This window comes from Dromiciops gliroides, chromosome 3 (assembly GCF_019393635.1).
Source record: "Dromiciops gliroides isolate mDroGli1 chromosome 3, mDroGli1.pri, whole genome shotgun sequence".
NCBI classification, from domain to species: Eukaryota; Metazoa; Chordata; class Mammalia; order Microbiotheria; family Microbiotheriidae; genus Dromiciops; species Dromiciops gliroides.
In genome coordinates, this window is record NC_057863.1 from 208,832,226 (window position 1) to 208,855,434 (window position 23,209).

The following is a 23,209-nucleotide window of genomic DNA, read 5'->3' on the forward strand; positions in this document are numbered from 1 at the left end:
ACCAGGATAAATGAGTTCCCTCTGATATTGACTTCATTATTCCTTTTGGGTAAATATTTTGGATAGATCAAAAAGGGTATCTGCCTGCTTGAGGATAAAGATTCACATAGATTGTCATATTTTTGGGGGGGCAATGGGGGTTAAGTGACTTGCCCAGGGTCACACAGCTAGTAAGTGTCAAGTGTCTGAGGCCAGATTTGAACTCAGGTCCTCCTGAATCCAGGGCCAGTGTTTTATCCACTGTGCCACCTAGCTGCCCTCGATTGTCATATCTTTTTAGCATATTTCACAAGCACTAAGTATATAGACAGTCAACAGTAGAATAAAGCTTACCTGACTTATGAACATTCTTTATAAACTGGTGGACATTTGGGAGCAAAAGCCAGTAGATGTGCTCTCAGAAACCTTTTCCTACTTAGGACCCTTCTCTTCTCCTTTCTACTCTCTCCCTCCTTTTTTATAGCCTCATTCCAGAAACTGACCAAAGCAGGAGAATTAGGTGGCAAGTCTGAAGAGGTCTTTATATATTTGAGATATGAAACCTTTCTCTGAGAAACTGTCTATAATATCCCACTCCCCATCTTCTGCTTTCCTTCTCATCTTGACTATATTTGCTTTATTTATATAAAACCTTTTACTTTATCATAATCAAAAGTATTAGTTTTATACTTCATACTGCTCTCTATTGTTTTTATTCACAATGAAGAGCAGAAAGGGCAGAACCAAGAGTATGCTGCATATAGTAATGGCAATATTGTTTTAAAAACAACTTTGAGCAACTAAGTCATTTTGACTATTATAAACACCCAAATTAACTACAAACAGCCTATGAAGGAAGATGCTACCTGCATCCAGAGAAAGAGCTGATAAACAGAAGTATGTATAGAATTATTTTACATCTCTTCTCCTCTCTCTCTCTCTCTCTCTCTTTCTCTCTCTCTCTCTCTCTATGTATATACACACACACACACATATATACACACACTGTTGAAAATTAAATATAGTTTTATTTGCCTGTCTCCTACAAAAATTTATAAACAGATCAGAGAAATTAATTTTAATATCTCCTACAGTTTGTTTCCATACCTGTCCTCCTACCAAAAACAAACAAACAAACAAACAAAACAAAACAACTACAGATCAGAGAACATGTCTAAAAACCAGATCAGAGACAGACAGGAGAAAACAAAATACCAGTTTATTTGTCCCAAGAAGAAAGAAACATGATCATGTGGAGACCCCCTCCTAAGAAGGGAGCTCAGAGACTCCCCCTTTCTGAGGCTATATAAGTGTTTTTTTGTTCACTGGTTACAGGGCGTTATCAGTTTCATTAGCATAATACAAATCAACCCAAAAGCAAATACTCTAACAAGAATGTTTGTAAGGCAAAGCAGTTTTAATAATTTCAGTTATAACAAGTATGGAGGAAATATAGAAGCACGATGATAAGATTACAGGATTCCAAATAGGAGTTTGACAAGGATGAGGATGCCCAGATGTCCCTATAAGATAAGGGCTTACTACTCTGAGGGAAGAAGTCTGGTGACTTCCCAACCTGGTGGTAGGGACTTTTATCCATTATCTATCTGGGTTCAGTTTGGAGTTTGGTTGAAGAACATTTTGCTCCTATTAACCTAGGGTTTCATAAAAAATACTTTTGGATAATAAGGCACCTCCATGAAATCCAGATGATTCATACATTCATATTAACAACACTCACCCACACACACACATACCTACATATTTGTGTCTAATGGTAGCCCTGGCGGGGAGGGGAAAGGAAAAGAGGGAAGAAAAAAGAAAAAAAAGAATGTTGCACAAGAACTTTATTATATATTTAAATGGAATAGCAAATTATGCATAATAGATTTGCAGTTTCATGTGCAGTCTTTCCTTTTACCTTTCCTTTTATATTAATAAATATTAATTGTCTTACTAATAAATGTTTTTGAATGGAATTTGCATGGGTCCTTAATCTTGGGTCAGTGAATTTTAATTTTTTAAATAAAATTATTTCAATATAATTGGTTTCCTATGTAGTCCTATATCTTTTATTTATGCATTTGAAATGTTATTCTGAAAAAAAGTTAAAAAGTTTTCCCAGACTGCTAAAAGAATCCATGATATAAAAAGTTTAAGAACACCTGAAGAAGAGGGAAGGTGGGGTGAAGTAATGAAAGAGAGTATAGAATCCCTGATTCCATTTCAAGGGTGAGAGGAAATATACTGGTGTACTCAGTCAGAACTCAATTGATTTTCCTATGAAAATATTATTATACAAAGTAGTCACACTATTATTAGCAGAACCCTATGCATTATGGTTCTGAAAGGCTTCTCAGAGAAAGTAGAATTTCAATTGAGCCTTGAAATTCAAAGAATGGTTAAGATTTGATTGTTCTTAAAGAGAAGGGGTTAGACAAAATCCTCCATCTCTGTTCTGGAAAAACAGGGATCCTTGACTATATTCTTTTAAACTAGTATATCTATCCCTATATTCAGCTCATCCCGATGTATGTCTAAAGTACCACACACATGCATAATGTGTACACACATGTGTATATGTATGTGTATATACGTGCATATAATATCAATGTCTCTCTTTACTTTGGCTCCCTGGACTCAGATAATAATCGAAATATATCCCTTACCTTTAATTTGGCAACTGAAGTGGCTGCTGAACCCCTGACTCTTCTAGGACCACTGGGGCATAGTAAATTTCTTCCATGGCCCCTGATGAGAAGCTCCAATTTTAAGGAATTCAACTGGGAAATGCCTCAGGGCTCACTCTAATGATCTGTAATGGATTCATACAGATAGCTACCACTACTGAAAATACAAAAGACAGGTAATATCTGCATACCTCAATTTGTCAACCTCAGGACAAGAACCCTCTTTTACCTTAAACACCCCATTCATCCTTCCAAAAGATCACTCTTAAAATATGCCTCATATTCATTCAACTGCTGTATTAGGAACATTGAAAGAATCCAAGGGCCATTTACTTCTTCTAGGGATTGTTAACAATGCTATCTGGGGGATTTATGCTCCCTTAAACCATGTTTCATGAACTGTGAGGTGGGTCTTTACTATTCATCTACCTAGTCCTGTGAAACCTAGAGCAAGGTAGGAGAAATAGTGCTGGAAATAGTGCTTATATGTTGAACTTAGTAAAACAAGATTGCTTATTTAAATAGTAAATATTCAACAAGTTATGCGTTGCCCATATCTCCAGTAGAGATTCCCTGGGAAGAAGAATGATCTTTATCTACATTCAGATGGATTCTCCGTAAGTCATCTATCATTTTTATTGAAAGCAGGAAAGGATTACAGAAACCATAGAATGAAATGGTTTCCAATATTCCTCTTGGTACACATACAGTTTGCACCACAACCCTTTGTAAAGTTTTCTCTTGAACTTTAATATTTGCTTGTAAGAAGGAAGCATAAAAATGAGGGTATGGATGTGGTTAAGAAGGAATTTCCTTCCTTCTTTTCTCCCTCTCTTCTGTCCCTTCCTTCTTTCCCTCCTCTTTCTTCTCTCCTTTCCTTCTTTCTATTCTTCTTTCCCTTCTCTTTCTCTCCTTTATCCTTTCTCTTATGGTATTCCTCCCATACATTTATCCTTTCTCCTACTCTCCTACATACATCCTTTAGTACAGTGCTATCTTTTCTTCCATTTTAAATATAATTAGAGCCAGCATTTATATAGTGATTTAGGATTCACCAAGCTCTTTACAGATATTGTCTCATCCCAACAACTCTGGGAGGTAGGTGCTATCATTATCCCCACTGTACAGATGAGGAAACAGATAGAGGTTAATGAGCATTAATTAAATTTAGATTAATTTAATTAAATTAGTTTTATGGTCACATAGTGCCTAAAGGAAGAAGAATGCTATGTGCCTGTAATGCTGTGTTACTTTTTCACTTCCTTCTCACTTGTTAGAAATATAGGCTAATTATCAATTAAATGTATATTTATTGATTCATTGTGACAGGGATAAGGATCATTATATACAAGCTTTGGCAGGTTCTATCAATTTGTAAATTGCTTTAAGTACAGTTATGGGGAAGAGAATGTGATATTATTGACCAAGGATTAGCCAATCTAAGTAAAGAGAGACTTGTCCCCAGAAACTAGATATCAGCTAATGTATTTTTTTACAGGGAGTTATGAAATATAAGAAGACTGGAATGTGGGGGTAGGGAAGCTGGTTGTGAGAAGCTTTGAACATTAAAGAGTGAATTTATATTTGATTCTGTAGCTGACAAAGCAGTACTGGAGTTTATGGAGTTGAGAGTGACATGGTCATATTATTGAGCAACCATTATGTGCAGAGTTCAATGCTAAACACTGGAGACATAAAGAAAAAAAAAGCTTCTTTTCTAAAGGAGCATATGCTCTATGGGAGAGAAACGTCATGTACATAGATAAGTAATTTCAAATTATATCTGAACCAGATAAAAATAATATGGGAGGTTGTAGAATATTAGGACAGCTAGGTGGTGCAGTGAATAGAATATTAGGCAAGAAGTAATGAAGACCTGAGTTCAAATTCAGCTTCAGACACTTGCTAGTTGTATGACCCTGGGCAAGTCATTTAACCCTGCTTGGCTCAGTTTCCTTATTTGTAAAATGAACTAGAGATGGAAATGGCAAATCACTCCAGTATCTTTGCCAAGAAAACTCCAAATGAGATTACAAAGAGTCAGATATGACTGGAAAAAAAACAAAAATAAAAAAAAAACAAAAACAAAAAAATGACTAACCAACAAGAGAGTACGCTTGGGAAGTATGTCTGGGAAGATATGGAAAACCTTCCTAATAGAACCCTTCCAGAATGTGTTACAATAACAACACTGAAGAAAACAATGTAGTTTTCAAACAATGATAACATTAGAATAGGACTATAGTGAATTACAAATAAGAAAAACAGAACTCTTCCATTAGAAAATCTGTACATAGTAAAATTCTTTGCCACTACAAAAAGAATTGCTATAAGTGTATGTGTACAAATAGGTCATTTTCTTTTTTAAAAAAAAATTTCTTTGAGATACAAACTTAGTAGTGGCATTGCTGGATCAAAGGAAGGGCACACACAAACACGAGTTTTATAGCCCTTTGGACATGGGTCCAAATAGTTCTCCAGCATGGTTGGATCAGTTTGCAGCTCCAGCAATAGTGTACTATTTTTCCTCATCCCCTCCAGAATTTTTCCTTTTCCCTTTCTTTCCTAATAGCTAATCTGATTAGTGTGAAGTGGTATCTCAGACTTGTTTAATTTGCATTTCTCTAATTTATAGTGATTAAGAGGATTTTTCATATGACCATTGATAGCTCTGATTACTTCTTCTGAAAATTGCCTGTTCATATTCTTTGACAGTTTATCAATTGGGGAATGGCTTTTAATTTTACTAAATTGCCTCAATTCCTTATATATTTGAGAAATGAGGCCTTTATCAGAGAGACTTGCTGTAATTTCTTTCTCCCAGTTTCCTTCTTTTCCCTTTAATTTTGGATTAATTGGTTTTTTTTTGTGTAAAACCTTTTAAATTTCAAGTAATCAAAATTATCCATTGTACTTCCTGTGATCCTCTATATCTCTTGTTTGGTCATAAATTCTTAATTATCCAAACATTTGAAAGATAAATTTTTATTTCTAGGAGGAAACTTTTTAACAATTATAACAATGCCAAAGAGGAATGGGTAGTCTTAGTGAGTAGTGGTTTCCCTCTCATTGGTACATTTAAGCAGTGATTGGATGAGCACTTGTAGGCATGTCATTGATAGAATCACTTAGGATCATACAATCAAAGATCTAGAGCTAGGAAGGGCTTCAGACTCCTTCTCATCTGACCATGTCATTTTAAACATGAAAATACTGAAGATTATTTTGGTTCAGCAACTTGGCAGAGGTCAAACAAGTGTTCACAGGTACCAGATTTAAACACAGGTCAATATTCTTTCCATCTAATATGCGATCTCTCTTCTTCCAACTATGACATTCTGTGATACCTTACAGGACAGGAGTAAGAAAAGTAATTTGCAGATTGGAAAATACTATTGAAACACGAGTAAAAACAATAACAAACCTTGTCATAGGGTCTATTCAGACCACATACAGTTACTTATCTGATCATATTTCCCCCTACTTTCTAATGTGAAATCTCTTCATTGTTCTTTTTTTTCTGATAAAAGTATTTTATTTTTTTCTAGTTACAGTTTAATTACAGGCCAAATGATAGCTTGCTGGTGATTTTTATAAAGGAAATCCGTGTTCAGGTATGCATTGCACTAGACAATCTCTGAAGTCCTTTATAGCTCTGAGAATCTGTGACTCTTTGTTCCTAGAAATCACAGAGAAATCAAATGGATAAGGGCAGCAAATTTTTGACCCTCCACAAGTATCCAGATCTTTGTTAGGATTCATTGTTATTTTTAGCCACCAGATAAATTAAGTACCATGGAGACAGGACTTTTGTTGCCTCTGATGTCCAAATGCTTTAGTTAGAGCTGGAAATAGGGCAGGTCAACCAAGGTTTTGCCCAGGGCACTGACATCTGGGGGTGGTATAGGACTGTCCTTTAATTCTCCACACCCAGAAGCCCACAGCACTGGCTTTGCTTCCTTGACTGGCCCACCCCTGGACTGCTACCATCACAAACCATTGGCAAGCTCTTTCCTAGTACTCACCTTCCAAGTAGAAAGAACAAATAGACTCTCATTGGACCTGAGAACCCAGGAGCAGAATAAAATCAGAAACTTAATCAGGGGTAAGGCAACATAATTTGGTTCAACCCCCAAATTACCCTCTGGTTTGTTCTTTGAGAGCACAGCCTGTATCTCACACCTCTCTCTTAGTCTCCCAATCAACATTTACTGATAGGTCACTATTTGTCAGGCACACAGTAGACTCTGTGACCACACAGCTAAAACTGAAATAGTCCACTGAGAACAATGTACTCAAGTGCTTATTGATAATTATGAAAATAGTTGATGAGTTTCCTACTATAAAAATAATCCATCCTCATTCTCCTATGCCGTGAAATTCTGAGTTGGCTCCAACTCCGAGTTAGAATCTTTAAAGGCATTCTATTTGTATAAAGATAGTGTAGGCATTCTACATAGTGAGCTAGTAGAACACTTGGGTTCTCATTCCATCTCTGCCTCTTCCTAGCTGTCTGAGCATGATCAAGTTTCTTAGCTACCCTGAAGCTGGTTCCTCACCTGTAATATGTGAATAATCATCATCTGTCCTGTCTACCTCATGGGATTATTGTGACAACCAATTAGGGTACTGGATACAAAAAATACTTTGAAAACAAAAAAGGCTATATGACTATCATTGCTATAGTTATTATTATTATTATTATTATTATTATGTATTTATAGATAACCTGTCTTTTACAAAAGTACTTTCACATATTAGACATTGCGAGATTTTGATATTACAAGTTCTTTCCACATTTAAAAATTTCTCTATTTAGCCTGCTTGCTTTCTCAAGTCCCATCTAACAGTCCTCCTTGAGATGGCCAGTGGAGAAATCACCGTAAATGCTTTTTACTTTGAGTTTCTACTTGTTTTTTAATCAAAGTCCTACACAAAGCTCAATAAAGTGCTTTTTTCCCTGAACCCCTGGAAGCCATTATGAAGACTGTGCTTAAATTTCACCAGACTTCAAAATCCTGCTGAAGCCAGCACGGTAACATCTGTCCAATAGCAGCAAGGTAGCATTGTAAAGCCGCTTCTGCCTTCTGTCAAAGTGGCCCTGTGAAGGCTGATTTCAGATCCTCAGTTTCTGCCTAGCAGCAGATTGCCGTTCAATTTGGAAACAGATGAGACAATGCAAAGGACAGATGATTACTGTCAACAGCCTTCAAATGAAGGGAAATATTTGAGGAGGAACGTGATAATATTAGTTGATTGTTGATTCAAAAATTATTTAAATTAATACCATTGGTATGACTGGTTTCTAGAAGAGTGACGATAATTCTGTATGTAAAGCCAAACAACTGGGGGAAAAGTAAAATTCCAATTATTTATCTGTATAACTGTTTTACCTAATAAGAAAAAAAAAAACCTGGTATTTGAACTCACATAAATATCACCACCACCACCACCACCACCACCACCACCACCACCACCACCACCACCACCACCACCACCACCACCACCACCACCACCACCACCACCACCACCACCACCAGTGTTTAAATAGCACATGCTACATTCTAGGCATTATGTTTTTACTAATTATTTTATTTTATCCCCACAGCAGCCCTGAAAGGTAGGTGGTATCATTACCCACCCCACCCCCTTTTAAATGTGAAGAAATTGAGTCCAGCAAGAAGTTAAGTGACTTAGTCATGTTCTAGTAAGCGTCTGATGTAGGATTTGAACTCAGGTCTTTCTGACTCCAGGACCAGTTCTGTATCCTCTGTGCAACCTCTGCCTTACACGACTGAAGATACTCTAATGGAAATTTAACCTCCTTGAGGACAGGAACTGTTAAATTTCTATCATTGCATCCTAAATACTCAGCACAGTGCTTGGTATTGTTCTTAATAAATGCTTGTTGATACATTGTTAAATTGCATTTGTTTGGAGGCATTCAAATCATTCTATGTTTTCTCTCTCTGTGAACACACCTTAAATACTTTCATTCATGAGTAGATGGAGAAATTGCAAAGCAGGATAGTCAGTCAGTCAATAAGCATTTATTAAATGCCTACTATTGTACCACACGCTGAGGATACAAAAAAGAAGCAAAAGACAGTCTCTGACTTCAAGGATCTCACAATCTAATGGGGGAGAGAACATGAAACAATTATGTACAAAAAATCTATAGTTAGGTTAAATAGGAAATAACTAAAAGAGAGAAGCCCCCAGAATTAAGAAGGGCTGAACAAAGCTTATTGTAGAGAGTGGGATTTTAATTGAGACTTAAAGGAAGCCGACAAAGTCAATAGGTAGAATTGAGGAGGGGGAGCATTCCAGACATGGGGGAGAGCCAGAGAAAATACCCATAGCTAAGATTTGGAGTGTTGTAATGATTGGAATGATGCCACCTGCTGGAGACTTACTGTAGAAAAGCTCCACCATGAGGTGAAGGTCCCTTCGTGGTAGCCATTTGTAAGGGGCTAAAATTCTAGCTATACTGTCTAAAATATCTAATGAGTGGTCGCCAATAAATTATAAGCTTTAGCAAGAGTTAGACTTTTAAGCATTTATTTATTTTTTTTTCAAACTAAAAAAACAAACAAATTTTTATTTCTAGAAATATACAAAAGTAATCCCCACCCCAGAAAAGATGCTATTCTCTCATTTCGCCATCTTCTTCTTCTTCTTCAACACCTCTGATGTAAAGGACATTATTGCACCTTATTAAAACTTCACCAAGGTGTCCAGACAATGCACCATCTATGTATTGTTCTGTATTTGCAAGTTGCATGTTCATGTAGCCATCTACAGACACCAGGTAACCTTTGTACTCCATTCCCCACTTAAGCTTCACCATCACTGGTTTCCCTGTCAGTCCATTCAGGAACGGTTTGGGGTTCAGGAGTAAACTCATCGCGATCACCGAAGAACACCAGGGGCCGCCTGCCACTGCCGATTCTCTTGCCCCCATGTGAGGCGAGCCACTGCCGCTGCCGCTGCCACCGCCGCTGCCCCTACTTCCACCTCCCACTTGCCGGCAACTGTACGGAAGGCAGAGAAATGGTCGGCAGCTGGGAGCGTGAAATTTCACCTCTCACCCCGGCTCTCTTTTCACCGCTCTCCTTTTAAGCATTTATTAAGGAGAATAAGAATTTGGTAAAGAGAGAGAGAAAGGCCTACATTTATCTATCTATTAAAGGGAGAAAGCATTTCTAGCTCCCTTTTCCACCGGAGTCCTCAGGGAAGAGAGAGAGTCAGAGCGCCAGGCTCCCCCTTCTTCCTCCCACAAGCAAATGTCACTTCCTGATGCCAAAGAAAAGCCACATGGTCTTGCCCTCAGAGACCTTCACCTCATGGTGGAGCTTTTCTACAGTAAGTCTCCAGCAGGTGGTGTCATTCCAATCTGGAGTGTCTTTTTCGTGGAACAGCAAAGAGGCCAGTGTCACAGGAGCATTTGTAAGAAATTTGTAAGAAAATTTGTAAGAAATTTGTAAGAAAGATGTAAGAAAACTAGAAAGGTAGGAGGGAGCTAGGTTGTAAAGGACATTGAATTCCCAGTATGGTAAAGTGGAACTAGTACTGGATCTGTAATTAGAAGCCATGTATTCAAATGCTGGCTCTCCCATTTATTAATTCTGTGATCTGGCCATGACTCTTTTTGCTTCAGTTTTTTCATCTTTAAAATAAGGATAATTATATTTTTATTGTCCTACCTTGCTTAATTATTGTCAGGAAATCATGCTGGAAACTATGAATTGCCATATGAATATGAGTTATCATCTTGAAAATTTGGTAGAGGGCTTTACAACCCCACAGCAGCCAATCAATGCAATTATAGAAATCATACAACACTTATGTTTGTATAACTGTTTTCCTAGAGATGCAACTGAGGCACATGTCCACATGTGCTTTGAAAATTTAAAGTAGCATATAAATAACAACAATATAAATAACAGAACCATATAAATATAAAATACCATATAAATAAAAGATATTATTATTGCCAAGAAAGGTCCACTAAAAAATTCATATCATCAATAATAACAACATGCATTTAAGAGTACCTCCTACACGCACATAAATGAACTCCTAGGTATTCATTTAAATTCAAAGTTGGACTTACCCTTATCAATAAATATTTTTTCAGCACCAGCCATGCACGAGACACTCTAAGAAGTGCCAGGGATAAAAAAGACAAAGATTTTACATCGTTATAGCCCTGACAGGCATAAGATATGTTTATAATCCTCAGGGGATTCACATTTAGCTGGTTTGACAGAACAGATACATAAAATAAATAGTAATGCAAGATGATATAAGCTGAGTAGGAAGTTACTAGTCCAGACAATAAAGGTTTCAGGTTTAAGATTCTAAGAGTTCAGAAAATTCATAGTGGACTTTAACTATAAAGGATAACTGGTTTCCATGGGATCCTGCACTTGTTTTTCAAGTGTCTATATTTTTAAATATTGACTCAGCTATCTGTATGGAGAAGTGTGACATGAAATCTAAACACCATTTTAAAAAATAAAAGTATTTTATTATTTTCCAGTTACATGTAGAGATAGTTTTCAATATTTGTTTATATAAGATTTCCAATTTCAAATTTTTCTCCCTCCCTCTCCTCCCTCCCGCCTCCCCTAGACAGCAGGTAATCTGGTATAAGTTTTATATATATATATATATATATATATATATATATATATATATATATATATACATATATATATATATATATATATGAACTAACATTAAACATATTTCTGTGTTATTCATGTTATAAGAGAAGAATCAGAGCAAAAAGGAAAAACCTCAAAAAAGAAAAACAGCACCAAAAAACAAAAGAAATAGTATGGTCCAATCAGCATCCAAATTCCACAGTTCCTGTTCCTTTTTTTCTTTTCTGGATTTGGAGAGCCTTTTCCATCATGAGTCCTTTGGAACTTTCTTGTACCGTTGGATTGGTGAGAAGAATCTAGTCTATCACAGTTAATCAACACATACTGTTGACGATACTGTATACAATGTTCTCCTGGTTCTGCTCATCTCACTCATCATCAGTTCATGCAAATCCTTCCAGGTTTCTCTGAACTCCTCCTGCTCATCATTTCTTACAGCACAATAGAATTCCATTGCATTCATATACCACAATTTGTTCAGCCATTCCCTAATTGATGGGCAACCCCTCAATTTCCAATTCCTTGCCACCACAAACAGAGCAGCTATAAATATTTTTGTACATGTGGGTCCTTTTCCCATTTTAATGATCTCTTTGGGAAAAAAAGACCCAAAAGTAGTATTGCTGGGGCAAAGGGTATGCACAGCTTTATAGCCCTTTGCGCATAATTCCAAATTGCTCTCCAGAATGGTTGGATCCGTTCATAGCTCCACCAACAATGCATTAGTGTTCCAATTTTTCCACAGCTTCTCCAACATTTATTATTTTCCTTTTATGTCATATCAGCCAATCTGATAGGTGTCAGGTGGTACCTCAGAGTTGTTTTAATTTGCATCTCTCTAATCAATAGTGATTTAGAGCATTTTTTCATATGGGAATAGATAGCTTTGATTTCTTCATCAGAAAACTGCCTGTTCATATCCTTTGACCATTTGTCAACTGGGGAATGACTTGGATTCTTATAAATTTGATTTATTTCCTGATATATTTTAGAAATGAGGCCTTTATCAGAAGTACTGGCCATAAAAATTGTTTCCCAGCTTTCTGCATCCCCTCTAATTTTGGATGCATTGCTTCTGTTTTTACAAAACCTTTTTAATTTAATGTAATCAAAATCATCCATTTTATGTTTCATAATATTCTCTACCTCTTGTTTGGTCATAAACTGTTCTCCTTTCCAAGGATCTGAAAGGTAGATTATTCCTTCCTCTCCTAATTTTCCTATGGTATCACCTCTTATGTATAAATCATGTACCCATTTTGACTTTATTTTAGTATAAGGTCTAAACACCATTTTTTAAAAGTTCAAACATATATTATGAAACAAATATTGTGCAAACCAAAATAAGATATTTCTGTGCTCTGCTTTCTTTTCCCCAAATTTATGTCAATTTAGGGTTTGCAGAAAATAATTATTGAATTGGATTCAATTATAGCAAATACAATGACTTTATCTACAGATTTTACATATGTGTGCCTGTCTTTCATATTCCAGTGTAGATTTTTCTCCCCCAATCTGTGGCATGTATCCTCCCCCATAGGGATGCATGGAATAAGACCTCTCAGTGGGTGAGAAGCAATGACAAAATTATTTGATATTTTTAGAATCACTCCTGCATAAATGGCTCTACTTTTTCCCCTCAAATAAAACACAGTTCAAATAGAAGAAAGCAAAAGGAAGTGTATCTAACACTGAAAATTCACTATCCAATCTCTACCTACCATCTTCTCTTCCAGCTATTATGCAGCTTAGATGAGTCAGGATGATGGGTTAGGAGGTTTGGAGATCTTAACCCTTTCTGTTTTGTAATTATCACCCTGGGGTTCCCATTTTTCTGACTGGCAGGTGCCTTACCTTTTACACTCTTTAAGGAGGGCACACCTATGTTGTTCTTATGTACATGTCCCTCTCTCACTGTTATCAAGGGAAGGGAATTGATTATAGTCTATGTTAGTAGCTATGATTTTGAGTATAGTAAATGCTTACCTACAAGTTGACTCATTAAGATTCAGGGTAATTTGCAGAGACTCTAGTGTAAGAGAGCTCCTGCTGCTATAGAATCACAAACTTAGGACATTAAATTTTATAGCCAGGAGGGTTCTCAACTCTCATATCTAGTCACTTGTCAAGTTATGGCAAATTTACCTCCACAACACCTCTTATATCAATGCCCTTCTCTCCACCAAGACTGCCACCCTTGTGTCATGTCCTTGTTAACTTTCACCTAAATATTTAGTCTCCTAACTAACCTTCCTTGTCTCTAGCCTCTCCTCCCTCTATTAGAGTTGTCAAACTCATAACCACAAAACTCCTGTAGGGGCCACATTTAATATGTGGAGAGTTAATTGGGTGGTTCACTATAATATTGGGGTTCAGAAAATAATGAGGGACCTCTGGGTCCAAAACTTCCTCCCCTCTGAAATGCCTTTTTAGTTATTTCTTGCAGGCCAATAAGAAAGGAGCTTAACAGCCTCTTTTCTACAAATGAATCAGGCTTTATTAATAGGAATAAAATACACAGCAAAGGTGAAATTCATAAAGTCAAGGACAAGGGAATAGGGAAAGAGGAAAATAGATAATCTCCCTAACTCTAACAAAATTTTATATAATCCCCAAACTCACTTCCAGCTCAGCTCATTCACAGGGCTGGATTTAACTCACCACCAGGGGTCCATAGTTTCTATGGGAGTCAGCAGCCAGTCAGCTCCAAAGCCAGAGGAAGTCAGCTCCAAAGCCAGAGGAAGAGAAAGTGTGAGAGTGTCTGTTACTTCCTGTTGGGGTCCTCTTATCTACCTATTTCTTCCTCCCCAAAAGGGAGGTCCTTCAAGTAGTTGTGACTGAGACTGGGTGGGCCAGGTGTGGCTCAAGATCTAATCACCTTAAGTGGGTACTTAGTGGTTTCTCATTCACACCCAATTCAAACACTACTAAGTCAATCAAGATGGACCCCTGGTCATCTACCAAATTCCATTATTTTACCACTTTCCCCTCTTTGTTTCTTTGAGGAACACTGAGTGTTTCCTTGAGGCAACACTCCTAGGGGATGTCTGAGTCAGATTAAGATGTAATTGGGAGGGGTGGCTAGGTGGCACAGTGGATAAAGCACCGGCCCTGGAGTCAGGAGTACTTGAGTTCAAATCTGGCCTCAGACTCTTAACACTTACTAGCTGTGTGACCCTGGGCAAGTCACTTAACCCTAATTGCCTCACTAAAAAAAAAAAATTTAAAAATTAAGATGTAATTGGGAAATGTTTGAACAAAGTTTCCCCTCTTTCAACCACATAAGGATCTCTCTCTGCCCACAACATATACACATACTACATCTTCAGGGGAAAAGAAAAGTGTGGAAGAAATTAGGTTTAGACCAACATCTTATAGCATATACCACAACAAATTCAAAATGGATGTGTAACCTAAATATAAAAGAAAAGATGATACAATAAAAAATGAGAAAAGAAGCAGATCATATGACTTTAATAGTTAAAGTTGGGAGATAAATTCCAACCAAAGAAGGTATGGGGGCAATTACAAAAGAGAGAAGGCCCTTTACAGAATTAAATGGCTTTTACATGGACAAAATTAGTGCAAGTAGCAGAAGGGAAGTAGTTGCCTGGGGAAAGCAATCTTTGTAATCAAATCTAAAAGATACACAGGCAACTTACAGAAATGTATAAAACCAAAAGTTATTCTCCAATAGATTAATGGTCAAAAGATCTGAACAAACATTTCTCAAAAGAATAATTTCATGTCATTACCAGTCAAATGAAAGAATACTCCAAATCTCTAATAAGAGAAAGGCAAATAAAAATAGACCTGTGCTTTCACCTGACACCTAGCAAATTGGCAATAACAGGAAAAAGGTGAATGGCTAGTGTTAGAATAGTTGTGGAAAGGTAGACATATATGCATTTTTGTTGGAACTGTGAATTGGTTCCACCATTTTGGGAAACACTTTTAAATTATGAGAATATGTTCATACACTTTGACCCAGGGAATTTACTGTTAGGTATGTATCTCAAGGAAGTCAATGATAAAAAGATAGGTTCCATGTATGCCAAAATATTTAGTAAAATATGTAGCAACACTTTTTTGTGGTGGAAAAGAAATCGAAACAGATGCTCTTTTATTGGAGAATGGCTAAAAAAGGTATAGTATATGAATGTAATGTACTATTACTGTGTTGCAGGAAACAGTGAAGATGATGGATAGAGAGACGCATTGAAAGAATTATATGTACTAATGCAAAGTGAAATAAGAAACGGAAAATACATGTAATAACTACAATGATGTAATTGGAAAGAACAGCAACATTAAATAAATAGCTATAGAATATTGTAAAATTATAATGATCAAGTTTGCCTCCAAAGAATGATATTAAAAGATGCCTTTCTCATCTTTTTTTGAATAGGTTTGACCATGGGTGTAGAATCCTGACTATATTGATGTTTTGATAGCAGACTTTTAAATATTTTGACTAATTTTTCTGGACTTCTTTCTCCTCTTCTTAAATTCTTTATTATTAGATATGGTTCTCTAGGAGGGAATAGGAGATTAGATAAAATGGAAAGTGTAAGTGATATTAATAAAAAGATACTTTAAAATTATTTTTTAAAGTTGTCAAGTCCTGGAGAGCAAGGATTATTTAATATTTCACATTTTTATACCTAGTATCAAACACAATGCTTTTTACTTAATGTTTGTTGAATGAATGGATATATTTCTCTCATTGTCAGAGATAATAGGTGGATGACTGCTCTGACCCATTTTCATCTTTCTGAGGTTATGATACTTCTACATTATGCAGGCTCTCCCTTTCTCCCTACCACCAAAGCTTTTATATTTGTCAACATTCTCACAAAGTGAAAAAAAATGTTTTCTACAACACTTTAAGTTTAATTTTAACTTAAACTTTTCCATATTTTGAAGAATCTTGAATATAACAAAACTTTTCACAGCCAAACACATATGTGCATGCATTATATGTCAAGTTTGCCTTTAGATGTTCTCTGCTGTGAACTATGCAATGGTGTTTTCAAGAAAAATAGCTTATACCAATCCAAGTATCAGTTTGTAGTGTCTGATACAGAAAAAAAACAGACTGTGGAGACCAGTCTATTGAGTTACGGTAAAGAGGAGTTTTTCAGATGATATGGTTGAGTGATATGCAATGAAGATAGTCCAACCTGTTGTGGCAGATCTGTCCTCAACTTCTGTCCTTGCTTCACTGGGGTGTGAGGGCTGCTTGACTGACAGCTGTTGGTGATCTATAGACCATAAAAGTGAGGAGGAAAACTTCTAGCAGTACTGACTCAGAAGGAAAGGGGAAAGCTGGGAAAGGAAAAGAAGGATTCTGAAATTTTTATCATTTTTATGGACAGTACTGGCCTAATATATGGGTAAACCAGGCAGTTACCTATATAAATAGGTTGGGAAAGTAGCCCCTGCTTAAAATACTACTCCCATTGCCTTTTATGCCCTTTGATGGAGCAAGCTAGTCAGTCACAACACAATTAGAGATGAAGCTTAAAATAAATAACCCTTTCAAGAAAAGGAGATGGGGAAAACAAATTCTTAATAAGTTATAAAAGACTGTTATCAGATCCTTTCCTGAGGGTAGCTTTGATAGTGGAAAGGATAGGAAATGGGGCATGGTGACTTGACTGGGGAATAGGAAGGAAACAGAAGGGGCTACAGGGGAAAGTCAAAGTCACTAAATTCAGCCACTATATTCAAAATACCTATTTTTTTTTTCAGGGCAGAGAGGGTCAAGTGACTTGTCCAGGGTCACACAGCTACTAAGTGTCATGTGTCTGAGGCCGGATTTGAACTCAGGTCCTCCAGAATACAGGGCCGGTACTTTATCCACTGTGCCACCTAGCTGTCCCTCCAAATACCGATTTTGTTTTTATCTCTAGGATTAGTATTCTATTATAACCATTCTTTTCTTCATACATGCACACACATATAATTTCACTTGATGATCTCAAAAGATCTCATGGGTTAAATTATCATCTCTATGAAGATGATTCCCAGCTCGCGCTCTCTCTCTCTCTCTCTCTCTCTCTCCTCTCTCTCTCTCTCTCAGCTTCCATTCTTATATCACCAACTATGTTTTGAACATCTCAAACTCTATACCCTGTAAACTTCTCAAACTTAATTTATCTAAAATAGAACTCATTATCTTTTCCCCCAAAGCTACTTTTCTTTCCTTTGTTGCTATTACTCTATCACCTTGCTCCCAATCACTTCGGTTTGCAACAGGTGTCTTCCACAACTCTCCAGTCTTACACACTCCCCACATTGAATCTATTGTCAAGTCTGGTTGTTCTTGACTTCAAAACATTTCTTGAATATATCCCATTCCCTACAGACACATAAGCACAACTTTAATTCAGGTCCTCATCCCATCTTACTTGCAACAGTCTCCTTGTTTTGTCTCTCTCCACTCCGATCTATCTCCCACTTAGCCAAGAAAGTGATTTTCCTAAAGTCTAGGTCTAATTATGTTATTCCCTGCTCAATAAACTTCAGTAATTCCCTAGAACCTACAAGATCAAATATAAGATACTCTCTTTGGCATTAAAGGTCCTTCAACTTGCTCCCTTCCTACCCTTCCAGTCTTATACTTTCCTTGCCTTTAATTACTTTATGATCCAGCTACACTGGTCTTCTTTTTGTTCCTGATACCCAATATTTTATCTTATTTCTATGCCTTTTCCTCACCTCTACTTCATAGCTTCCTCAAATTTGTTCAAGATTCATCTCAAATCCCACTTTCTGCTTGTTGTTGTTGTTTGTCCTTCATTCTCCAAGAGGACCATGACATTGGGGTGATGTCATTACTTTCAGTGAATTGGATTTAAGTAAAGCAGGGCTGTACAAGGTCAGCAACCTCACTGTCTCTCTTCCATAGCCATCTGGGTCTAGTGGCAAGATATACATTAGGATGACTAAAGATGGTCCCCGATGTTTAAGGCAATTTGGGGTTAAGTGACTTGCCCAGGGTCACACAGCTAGTAAGTGTCTGAGGTGAGATTTGATTTCAGGCCCTCCTAATTTCTGGGACAGTACTCTATATGCAGGCCTTTCCTGATCTCCAACCCTACTAGAGCCTGTCCTCTGAAATGACCTTCCATTTACATTCTATATAGTTTGTATATACACAGTTCCTTGCATGTTATTTCACCAATTATAATAAAAACTCCTTAAGGACATTGTTTTTAAACTTTTAAAAATATCCTCAGAACTAAGTATAATGCTTGGCACAAAATAGGTATCAAATAAATGTTTATTGACTAGATGCAAGCTAGGTGGCATAGCAGATAGAACACTGAAGTTAGGAAAACCTGATTTCTTTTTCTTTTGTTGTGGGGCAATAAGGGTTAAGTGACTTGCCCAGGGTCAAACAGCTAGTAAGTGTCAAGTATCTGAGGCCGCATTTGAACTCAGGTCCTCCTGAATCCAGGGCCAGTGCTTTATCCACTGAGCCACCTAGCTGCCCCAGAAGACCTGATTTCAAATCCGACCCCAGAAACTTTCTTGCTTAGTGATCCTGATCAAGTTACTTAATCTCTGTCTCAGTTGTAAAACAGGAATAATAACAGTATCTACCTCCAGGGCTTGTTGTGAGGATCTAGGGAGATAATAATTGTAAAGCACTTAGTACTATGTACCTGGCACATAGTAAGTGCTAAGTAAATTTTAGTTATTATTATTATAGGCTAAAAGAATATCATTGGTTACATGGTATATGTTTATATCTCCTAGAGAGAATGTGTGGGACTACATGATAGATGTACCTTCTGGCCTGGGTTTGGAGAGTGAAAAAATAATACATCTAGGGAACATGTAGCTGTTGTCTCACCTGAAAAAAATCACTAAATTTCACTTTTTTTTGTGGACCTAGGTTCATTTTATGTTTCATGAAAGACATCTGTACTTGTGTATGGGTGAAGAACAGTATCAGAATCTGAAGGAAAGTATTTTGGTGTTTTCCTAAAAGTAGATGCAAAATAGAGATGTTAGAATTCAAAATGAGGATTTTATTTTGAAATTTTAAATCTATTTTCCTATTCTTTTATAATTTTGTTTAGATAAAAATTATCAGTCACCAAAATAGTAGTTTTCTTTTTCTTCCCACATTTAGAGGAAAATATTATAATGTATTTCTCAGCTTATATTTACATATATGTATATGTGTTTGTATGTATACATATATATTGTATACCAATATAGTTCCAAATTTAATATTATATTTAAATATATTCTGCCTTTTTGGTCCATTCTGATATTTCTCCATTTAGCAGAGCTATGGAATTATGTATCTTATTCTTTTTGTAGGAAGTGTGTGTTGTCCATGAAAGTTAAATACATGAATATAGGATGCTTTAATGTAGAGACAGGTGATTGTATATATATAACCTATATGAGATTGTTCGCTGTCTTGGGGAGGGGGGAGGGCCTGAGTTCAAATGCCAGCCATAGATAGAAATCTCTTGGAATCTTGCCCATCCTTCTTCAAGAGAGACTATAATTCCTACCTTGGGGATAGTAAGAAAAGGAGCCATGAGACTAGCTGCTATGTTCTCTTCTGAGACAGAAGGTGTAGCAGAATAAAATAACATCTATCCATTCCTCTAAATATTGCTGGTTTGGGAGTGTGATTTTTTTATGTTAAAAAAACACACTATTTTTCTCTCAAAATGGGTGGGAGTGTGCTAATACTTACCAGCTTGGCACCTTCCCACTAAATGCTAGTAACATAAAAGACCATCACAAATAATGAATGGTGAATAAACTAATTTATCCTAGCATATAGAGAACAGAAGTCAGAATACAAAGAGTGAAATAACTTTTTCAATAGGAGCAAGTAGCTCAGCTCAACAAAGTGAAAGTCTCTGACCACACCTATGAAGAAATTTTCTTTAGGGATTGTGTGTGTGTGTATGTGTGTATGTGTGTGTGAATGAATCCTTTTATTGAATTACAACAGATACAATATGAGAAAAGGTGGTTTTTTTTATTAAAACACAAAACAATCTGACAATAATCCCAAATCTAGGAGTGGAAAATATTCCATTATTAGGTGAAACCTGTCAATTTTTGAAAGTTAATTGCATTCAATCAGCATGGCTATTTTGTTATTGCTGTTCAGTCTTTTCAGTCGTGTCTGATTCTTCATGATCCTATTTAGAGTTTTCTTTTTTTTTTTAATCATAAAAGTATTTTATTATTTTTAGTTACATGTAGAGATAGTTTTCAACATTTGCTTTCTAAGATTTTCTAGTTCCAAATTTTTCTCCCTCCCTCCCTTCCCTCCCCCCTCCCCAAGACAGCGAACAATCTCATATAGGTTATATATATACAATCACATTAAACATATTTCTACATTAGTCATGTTGTGAAAGGAAAATCATAACAAATGGGGGGAAACCTCAAAAAAGACAAAACAAAAAAGTAGAAACAGTATGATTCAATCTGCATCTAGATTCCACAGTTCTTTTTTCTGGACGTAGAGAGCATTTTCCATCATGAGTCCTTTGGAATTATCTTCTACCATTGTATTGCTGAGAAGAGTTATGTCTATCTTACAATGTTGTTGATACTTTGTACAATGTTCTCCTGGTTCTGCTCACTTCACTGAGCATCAGTTCATTTAAGTCCTTCCAGGTTTCTCTGAACTCCTCCTGCTCATCATTTCTTCCAGCACAATAGTATTCCATTACATTCATACACCACAACTTTGTTTAGCCATTCCCCAGTTGATAGTGTTGTGGGCCCAAAGTCCCCCAGAAATTCTCTGGAGTACACTGAGGAATCTTCTCCTTGAGAAACTAAACCAGAGGACAAATAGGCCTAGAGAGATAAGCGGAACCAAATGGGACTGAGCTAGCTTTGGGACCTCGCCCTTCATTCTGATCTCCTTTACCCCTGGGGAGGTAAGTTTGGGTGTGGCTGTGGCCTTTGTGTCCTGAAGAGAGATCATAGCCACCCCTTACCCAATTCCTGTAGTCACTACCAGTGGGTGATGGTCCTCCACTCCTCACCCAATTCCCCCAGCTACCACCAGTGGGGGATGGTCCTCCCTCACTAAAGGAACTATCCACAATCAAATGGTCACCCCTCCCCCGATCAGTCCTCTATAAAAGTACCTGCCATTCTCCTGCTCGAGGAGATTGGTACCTCTGAGCCACATTGCTTTGTGCCTATCTCCCCATGAGAAGTCCAAGGATTTTCTCCCTGCAAAAAAATAAATATCTTCAAAGTCAATTTTATGTATGTACTTTTATTTTATTTTATTTGCAATTATTTCCCATCCTCCCTTATTTGCATTTGATGTAGTAAGAAGAGTTGTCATGATCATAATCTAATTTTCCTACAACTGTTTCCCACTTTTTATTTTATCCAGGGGAATCTTCTCATGGTTCTCAGAAAATACAACATTTACTTCTGTGCCTGAGATGATCTTTAGTACCTTACCTAAAATACCTTCCCTCTTCCTCTTTCACTAAATTATATTTTATTTATTCTTCTGATTTCAGTCCAAATTTTCCTGCTTTCTCCACTCCTAATTCAATGCTACAAGGAGTCATTAGAGAAAGGGATGAAATAGAAATAGCTTCACACCTGGTGCAGAGCCTCAGTTGAGACCTTCATGCTTTTTGACAATGTTTCTCCTCTATCTATTGCCACTCCCCAATTCTTTTTTCCATAGTAGTTGTTCCATACCTCCTCTTTTTTCCTTCTAGCCTGACACCACATCTCTGTTCCTTGAACTTTACCAGCAGATGACATTGTCCTCTACTTTGCTAAAAAGATTAAGAATATCTGGATTTAACTGCTTCAGTTTTATCCCTTCATTTTTCTTAATTTTTCAGTACCATCACTGTTTCATCTTCTCTCTGGTCACAGAAAGAAAAGTATTCTTACTCTTTTTTTGTTTGTTTTTTTGCGGGGCAATGAGGGTTAAGTGACTTGCCCAGGGTCACACAGCTAGTAAGTGTCAAGTGTCTGAGTCCATATTTGAACTCAGGGGTCCTCCTGAATCAAGGGCCAGTGCTTTATCCACTGTGCCACCTAGCTGCCTCCAGTATGCTTACTCTTGAAAAAGTCTTAACCCTTTACATTTTTTTTCTCCTTTAATCACATTCCTTCCCACTTCATAATCATAGAATCTCAGATCTGAAAGGGACCTAAGAGTCTAGGGTAACTAACTGGTGCAGTAGATAGAGCATTGGGCTTAGAATCAGGAATACTTATATTTATGAGTTCAAATCTGGCCTCAGACACTTAGTAGCTCTGTGACTCTGGGCAGGTCTAAGTTTCTTCATCTGATCTGGAGAAGGAAGTGACAAATCACTCCAGTATCTTTGCCAAGGAAACCTCAAACGGGGTCACAAAGAGTCAGACATGACTGAAAAACAAGAGTATGTCTAGTTCAATCCTTGTTTGAATAAGAATCACATCTTTAATAAAACGTACTGGTGGTCATCTGACTTTTGCTTAAACACTCCCAATGATAGGTAACCCATTACCTTTTTAGGCAAACCACTTCACTTATATTATATCTCTCTAATTGTTCAAAAGTTTGGTCTGTCAGGAGTCTTTTACATCCTGACTCAATTATTCAATGCATTAGCTATCCCTTTCAATTTTGTGTCATCTCCAGATTTGATAAGCATGCCATTGCCTTAAGCTAAAATATGCCATTCCAGTTCCCCTTCTGAGTTGATGTTAGATGATTAATGACTACTTTTTGTTCTGAAGATTCAATCTTTTCTGAATCTGCCTAATTGGCTCATCAACTAACTCATATCTTTTGTTTTTTGTAGAAGAATAGCATGTGAGGCTTTATCAAATGCTTTGCTA

At 36.8% G+C, this 23,209-nt stretch overlaps 1 protein-coding gene across 1 annotated transcript; it reads right to left on the reverse strand.

Annotated features, from left to right (window-relative positions):
- Positions 1-9,315: 9,315 nt before the first annotated feature.
- On the reverse strand, positions 9,316-9,584 carry LOC122749472 (small nuclear ribonucleoprotein F-like). The gene has a single exon (XM_043995854.1). It carries the CDS (start codon positions 9,574-9,576, stop codon positions 9,316-9,318), a length of 261 nt encoding a protein of 86 aa, XP_043851789.1. The 5' UTR covers positions 9,577-9,584.
- Positions 9,585-23,209: the final 13,625 nt, after the last annotated feature.